The following is a 7,909-nucleotide window of genomic DNA, read 5'->3' as shown; positions in this document are numbered from 1 at the left end:
GCTCTCCTGCCTCCTGGGGTCTCAAGTCTTGCTGCTCTCAGGGGCAAGCTCCTAATGGTCCCAGTTAGCTGCCAAGGAGCTAGATTTTGCACCCCCTCTCGCTCTAACTCTGGTGTGCAACCTCTGCCTCTGTTACTATTGGTGGGATAGGGGAGGGTTGATCAGCTCACATTTTGATAGGAGCTATTTCCTCCCCTTATAGCGTGGAAGTGCCCAAATTCCACATACCTTTGATACTGTGCCCTATTGTGGGGTCCCTTCTTTCATCTGGATTTGGTTTTTTGGTCCTTTGGAAGTATGCTGTATGGGTTGGTGAGGAGAGTAAAGTGCCTTGCTTCTACTCTGCAGCCATCTTAACCCGGAAGTCTCCTGTAGTTTTTTGAAGAAGAAAAATAGTTCAGCAATATTACATTTAGCAGTGTTTTATGCTCATAGTTCCCTATCTCTGCATTTAAGGAATTTCTCAATTCCTCTCCAGAGCCATTTGTGGACTACATATTAGTCTACTTTGATTTTTTTGTTGTTGTTGTTCCATTTACATTGTTACAGTAATTGTGTGTATTTTTTTGTATTTTACACTGCTTTGTATTGGTTCATGTGAATCTAAATATGATGCTCTGAAATCTTCATATTCATCATGTTTTGTGCTGTACTATATCCTTTATAATCATGGCCATAATTTGTCCAAAAGTTCCCCAAACATTGGGCACCTGTTCTTTTTCCCCCTAGTTCTTGTGTTGCTATAACTGTATTGGTATATGAGAGCCTTTCTGTCTTCAACTTTAATAGTCAAATCATGTCACCACGCATTTATTAAGCATCTCCTATGCAGTGGGCATTATCATACTAAGGATTAGAGCATATTCTTAATGGTCAATTCTCTGATCAGAAAGTTTGAACATTTTAATCATTTTATTTTTAAAGTTTCAGAAACAACTGATTCACAGCTCAAAAATCAGTCAGGTGTTTTTTTAAGCTCCTACCCTGTGCTAGACATTGTTCTAAATTGGGAATACAAAGGAAAGGGTTATCTATCTAGTGATATACATCCTATATTAATCACACATTCTTATCCATGTCCTCCCATCAGGACTTCACAAAAGATACAAAATCTTATGTAAGTATCTATTGTTTATTACAGATATCCAAGGAAAGCATTAACTTGCTTTAGGCCAGAAGCGCCAAAGAACAGCAGATTTTGTTTTTTGTTAACAGTTATAGAATGAAAATATTTTGTATTTTTATTTTATTCTGTATTTTAAATAGTTCTCACAATTGTCAGTCTTTTTGGAATTTTTTTAATACTATTTATACTTTTACTATAGTTGAAGCAAAGAAGAAGAAAAAGAAAAGCAAAAAAAAGAACAAAACTGTAAATCCCCTCCCTCCAGAGATTGCTGCTATTCCTGAGCTGGCCAAGTATTGGGCACAAAGATATAGACTGTTCTCACGTTTTGATGATGGGATTAAATTGGACAAAGGTAAAGTAATATGTGTTGATGAAATGTTAAGATTCGGATCAATTAATGCTTTGTTATATAATTATATTTTTATTATAAGTTTTTGTTTTTTCCATATTATATGTCAATATAATTTTTTTAGTATTCATTTTCTGATATATTGCAATCCATGTTCTCCCTCTCCTTCCCCAAGAAGGTGGGTAATATGATACAGATTGTACATATATTTATCATATCATTTGTGTTTCCATATTCATCATGTTGCGAATAAAGATATATTGCTTACACTAGAAAAAATTTTTGGAGGAAATGGAAAATGATATGTTTCCATTTCGATTCAGATTCCATCTCTTCTTTCTGTGGCAGTTAGCCTTTTTTTAATGTCTTGAGTCTCTGGGAGTTGTCCCAGATCCTTACCTTGTTAATAAGAGTTGTGTTATTCACATTTGATCATCATACCTTATCATTGTTACTGTGTATGACTTTCTCCTTGTTCTGCCAACTTCACTTTGCATCATTTCATATAAACCTTTCCAGTTGTTGTTTTTTTTTCGTGGTAATCTTGTTTGTAATTTCTTGTGGCACAATAGTATTCCATTACAAACATATGCCATAACGTTGTAAGGATGATTCTTAACTGAGGTTTGAAGGCTGTCAACTCTAAACCTCCTATGGGGGATAGGCTGTCTTTGGCTCAAGCTGCTATTAGTTCTCAAAAGAGGTCAGTTAAGAAGATCCTTACAGAGTGGGCTCAGTACAATGGCTCCACAGAGGGAATCAAGTCAAATCTCCTTTAAACTCTGATGATAATGGTGAGAGATAAAGATCTTCCAATAGAGAGGATATTACAGGCTAACAGGGTGAGAGCCACTGTCTGGAGTATATGTGGATATCAACAGGATTTCCTCATGTGATGGTGCCCTCACCTCCCCTGTCAGGGTTAAGCCCTTCCCACTCTCTACCTAACTTCTGCCTCTAGTATCAAACTAAATAAATTGATGAACAAGCTTATTAGTAGGATGGTATCAAGTGTTGATTGTAGTTCTTCTGTATTGATTCTGTATTCTTAGTATCAGTTGATGAGGTTTATATCTGCAATAGAGATCAGGCTATAAGGGGACTTGACAGCTAGGATCAGCACAGTAGAATAGGCAATGATAATCCTGATATGGATCAGCAAGGGTTTTATGGAGTATTCATCCTACCCAGACCTCCCTCCACCCTTGACCCTAACTCGGGACTGAGTTGAGTTGCCTGGGGTTCATTCCCTTATATAGTGCTGTTCTAACTGCCCCCCAACTGCCTTCCAATTTCTTGGGGTTCCAAAATCTGAACCCCATATCCCTGCTACTTGCAGAAATGGTTACATTGTTCATCTATTCCCCAAATGATAGGCATCCCTTCAGTTTCCAGGTCTTTGCCACCACACAAAGAACTACTATAAATAGTTTTGTGCAGATAGCACAAAATTGGGATACAATCCCAGTCCTAGTTAGTGTTATTGTTGGGTCAAAAGGTACCTACAGTTTTATAAGCATGATCACAGATTGATCTCCAGAATTGTTGAATCTATTCACAGCTCCAGCAACAGCATATTAGTGTCACAGTTTTTCCACATCCCCTCCAACATTTATCATTTTCCTTTTCTTTTGTTGCTATTAGCCATTCTGATGGGTATTACTTGTTTTAAATTGCATTTCTCTTATCAATATGATTTGGAGCATTTTTTTAATGACTGAAGATAGATAGTTTTAGTTTCTCCAACTCAGATTTGCCTGTTCATATCCTTTGACCATTTGCCAATTGAGAAATACTTAGTATTCTTATAAATTGACTCAGTTCTCTACATATTTGAGAAATGAAACCTTTGTCTGTAAATTGACTCAGTTCTCTATCTATTTGAGAAATGAAACCTTTGTCCAAGAGACTTATTTTAAAACTTTTTCCCCAGTTGTTTGCCTTTGCATTTTTTGTTTGTGTGGAAATGTTAATGTAATGTAGTCAATTACTTGTTTTATATCTCATGATATTCTCTATGTCTTGTTTTGACATAGAGACATAAATTCTTCCTTTATCCATAGGTTTCATAGGCAAACTGCCCTGTGCTCACCTAATTTGCTTATAGTATATCACCCTTTATTTCTAAGTCATGTATGCATTTTGACATTACCTTGATGTGTGGCATTAGGTGTTGGTCTGTGCCTTATTTCTGCCATACTGTTTTCTAGTTCTTCTAGCAGTTTTTGTCAATAATGAGTTCTTCCGAAAGGTTGGACCTTTGGGTTTGTCAGACTTTAAGTTACTCTCAGTCATTATGTGTTGAGTGCCCAATCTATTCTATTGTCTTATGCCCTTATTTCTTAGCCAGTGCCATATTGTTTTGTTGACTGCTGCTTTCTAATAAAATTTGAGATCTGGTTCAGCTAAGACACTTCCCTTGATACTCTATATCTTTTCTTATTTCAGATTAACTTTCTTACTTTTTCTAATTCAGCAAGATGATTTTTGGGTAGTTTGATTCGTGTGGCACTAAATAAGTAAATTAAGAAAAATTGTCATTCTTGGTATATTGGCTTGACCTAACCATGAGCAATTAACATTTTTTTCAGTTGTTTACACCTGACTTTATTTGTGTAAAAAGTGTTTTATAGTTGTGATCATATAGTTCCTGGATTTATTTGACTTGGGTAGATTCCCAGATATTTTATATTATCTAGTTATTTTAAATGAGGTTAATCTTTTTTAACTCTTGCTGTTGGGCTTTATTGGTAATATAAAGTAAAACTAATGACTTTTGTGGGTTTATTTTATATCCTCCAACTTCACTAAAGTTGTTAACTATTTCAGTTAGTTTTTTGGTTGATTTTCTAGGTGTACCATCATGTCGTCTGCAAAGAATGATGGATTTATTTACTCATTGCCTATTGTAATTCCTTCAGTTTCTTCTATTATTGTTCTAGCTAGCATTTCTAGTATAATATTGAATGGTAGTGGTGATAATGAGGATCTCTTTTATTCCTGGTCTTACAGGGAAGGCTTCTTTATCCCCATTGCACTGAATGTTTTAGAAAAATGCTATTCATCGTTTTAAGGAATGTCTCATTTATTCTAATGTTCTTTAGTATTTTTTAAAAGGAATGAGTCAAAACTTTTTTACACCTATTGAAATAATTATATGGTTTCTATTGAGTTTTTTTATTGATATGGTCAGTTATGTTGATAGTTTTCCTAATATTGAACCATCCCTGTATTCCTAGTATAAAATCTACTTGGTCATAGTGTATGACATGCTTTGTTATATCATTTATTATATTTTTAAAAAGAAATTGTAGTAACATTAAATAGAATGTCTGATCATCCTTACCTGCTTTTTGTTCTTTTTTTGGTCACTTGTGATTTCATTGGCATAGGAAACTGCTTCCACCAATGTGAGAATTGCTTGGCAACAGTGACTTTCATTGCGTGGAATATTAGAGAATATTAGGTCAGACATTGTCAGAGGCAAGGCTTGAATGCAGTTTCATGACTCTATCTAGGTCCTGCTTTTCAGCCACCATGCTATTCTGTCTCTATTTGCTGGTACATACTTAACTGCTAAAAAGTTTTAGTTCCAATCCCTTTGACTTCCACCATAACCCTGAATAGTCTAGTCTATTATTGTGAACTTTGGATTATCTAATAATTGTACATTGTTGTCTGTCTAAATAGAGTTTCTTTTAGGATCACAATTGCACAACATAAGAAGATACAATTATCAAAACTAATATTTGCTTATAAACGTCCCCTAAAAGGTCTTTGCAGAGGCCCTGAGGCTGTGGAATAAAGTGTGAAAGCTTAGATTTGAGGGGTCCAGGTGGGTGGTTTTTGTAGGAGCTAACTCCTTATTTACTAAGATGATAGTATCTGTTAATTAAAATTCAGGCAGTGCAAAGCAGATTTAAAAGCTTCAATAAATATAAAAATTATTACTATTATTAAATGCAGTTTAAAATTCAAAAGGCTTGAATTCCAGTCCCAGACCCTTCCTAATTATAATGTAATTAATTTCATTTGGCTTTTGAGTTTTTTCCATTGAAATATCTTCTCAATACTCTGAATCTTATAGTAAATTCACAAATAAGTTGATACTTTCTGAAGTTATTTTTAACTGTAACTTACTCTTGCCTAGATTTCTTGTTGTTTTGCACAACTTAACAAGAAATATTTTTCCCCTTTAGAGGGTTGGTTTTCAGTTACACCTGAGAAGATTGCTGAACATATTGCTGGGCGTGTCCATCTATCCTTCAATTGTGACATTATAGTGGATGCATTTTGTGGAGTTGGAGGCAATGCCATTCAGTTTGCCTTAACAGGAAAAAGAGGTAATCAGCTGTTAGAAAACTGTTTTCCTTCGATTTGTCTCCGTATGTGTTCACTGAAAACAGTTGAAAATTAAGCATCTTGCATTATTCTGTATTCTTATGTTAGTCTGCAATGGTAATAGTGAAGCATATTTTAAACGCTAAAATATTTGCAACCAACTTTTAACCAAGAGCCATGTTGCTAACAGATGCCTAGTAGAATCTAAGCATGATAAATTCGTCTTATTCAGAAACTCAGTGTCTCAAAAGTTGCACTCAGAAGAGACATATTCATTTTTGACTTAGAAAAAGTTTCTCATAAACAAAAGATGAACTTTAAAATATCTTAAATGTTTCTTATGTTTAAGTAGTTCTATAAAGGATAGATAGTATTGTAGCTAGGATAATACTTGATTGTCCCAGTCCTTTATAGCATTTAACTGGGATTTCATAAGAGTCAATCCAATAGTGCACCTAAAGTAATAGGCCTTTGTTATTGTGCCTTCAAAAGGGGAGGCTTAAAGACTAAAATAAAACAGGTCACGGAAAAGGCTTTGGGAAGTAGAAGCAATGAGGAAAGAAGGATTTCATGCAAAAGACACCCCTGGATCTCAGTGATGTGTGGATTTGGATATATCGAAGTTTGAGTTTTACAAGTCATAATGGTCCATCACCAGTCTGAGCAGGATTCCTAGAAAAAGGAAAGTGAGATAGGTCACCCCTGGTTTTGATACATCCCAAGTTCTCTCTCATTCCTTTTCAATGCAGGGATGCTTAAGTTTAATTATAATAATTAGCATTTACATAGCACTACAAAGGTTGCAAAATACTTTACATAGATGTTCTCATTTGATCATCACAACAACCCTCTGAGACAAATGCTTTTAACTCTATTTTATAGATGAGGAATCTCAGCCTGAAAGAGGTTGAATGACTTACCCATGGTCACACACTTATAAGTGAGGCAGGATTCTAACTCACAACTTCTTGACTTCAAGGCCAACACTGTCCTCTTTGCCGCTTCACACCAGGAGACAGATCTCTAAGGTAGCCCAAAGGAAATAGGTTTAATGTGAGGGACTGAGTTTTTACACAGATATATCAGGTTAATTTCTTATATGTGATGCTATAGGCATGAAGACTAGGTATGGGCTAATAATACAAAGGGCCTAGAAACAAATAGAGGATCCAAACCTGGGGTTTGGAAATCTCAAGAGTAAATAGATAGAATATGAACAGCCCCACAGGCAAGCTTTATGAGTCTCAGCAAATCATTTTGAACTATGAAAGTTACATTTGTAACAGGGTTCTAACACTAATGCTATAGAAGCCTTGTACTGCTCTTTTGTGTTACTTCTGTGCTGCTACAAGTATGCCTTTTTGGTGACTTTAAATGGTTTCCTCCATAGCTCAAATAAAATCATTCTTAATCCTATCAAAGTGGTAACTTCTGAATCTAAAGTTGTAAAATTTCCCTACTTATTCTCCACTCCATAAGAAAACAATGTTTCCCTTGAATCCTAGATGTTTCAACATCTAGCAAAGATGTCAGATTGGGAAATGTTTCATAGGTGTTCTAACTTTCCATATGAAATATGATACTTGCATATAGGTCGAGTATTTTTTGTCACCTTTTACACCACCTGGTACATGTTCAGTGTCAGCTACAGATCACCATTTAAATGAATGAGAGAGTTCTTGCTATGTGCTTATAGACCATTCCGTTTAGGGTAAGCTGAGCAGGTATAATGATGGCCTCTGCCATACATAAAACTGCCAATACTTCTGAGAAAACTACCCAAGTTTCTGTTCTTAACTTTCTGGCTCCTGGTGTCAAAGTAAATGGAAAAGGGATAATTATTGAAAATGATTTCATTGTTTTAAAGCTTTCTGGTAGCACTAGTAGGGAGCTAGATGACACAGTGGATAGAGCACTGGCTCTGGAGTCAAGAAGACCTGAGTTCAAATGTGACCTCAGACACTTATAGGCTATGTAACCCTGGACCAGTCACTTAAACCTATTTGGCTCAATTCTTCATCTGTAAAATGAGCTAGGGAAGGAAATAGCAAACCACTCCAGTGTTTTTGTTAAGAAAACCTTAATAGGAA

General features: G+C 35.5%; 1 protein-coding gene across 2 annotated transcripts in view; it reads left to right on the top strand.

Moving 5' to 3' along the window:
• TGS1 (trimethylguanosine synthase 1) overlaps positions 1 to 7,909 on the top strand; it is a 64,774-nt gene that overhangs the window by 33,169 nt on the left and 23,696 nt on the right. Inside the window, exons 9-10 of one of the 2 annotated variants that reach the window (XM_044666262.1) lie at positions 1,332 to 1,481; positions 5,678 to 5,821. In XM_044666262.1, coding sequence (XP_044522197.1) covers positions 1,332 to 1,481; positions 5,678 to 5,821 — 294 coding nt within the window. Of the gene's footprint in view, positions 1 to 1,325; positions 1,482 to 5,677; positions 5,822 to 7,909 lie in introns of both variants that reach the window. The other variant, XM_044666256.1, reaches the window with a different exon arrangement.

This window comes from Gracilinanus agilis, chromosome 1 (genome assembly GCF_016433145.1).
Source record: "Gracilinanus agilis isolate LMUSP501 chromosome 1, AgileGrace, whole genome shotgun sequence".
Lineage (NCBI taxonomy): Eukaryota > Metazoa > Chordata > Mammalia > Didelphimorphia > Didelphidae > Gracilinanus > Gracilinanus agilis.
This window is presented reverse-complemented; position numbering and strand designations above follow the sequence as displayed.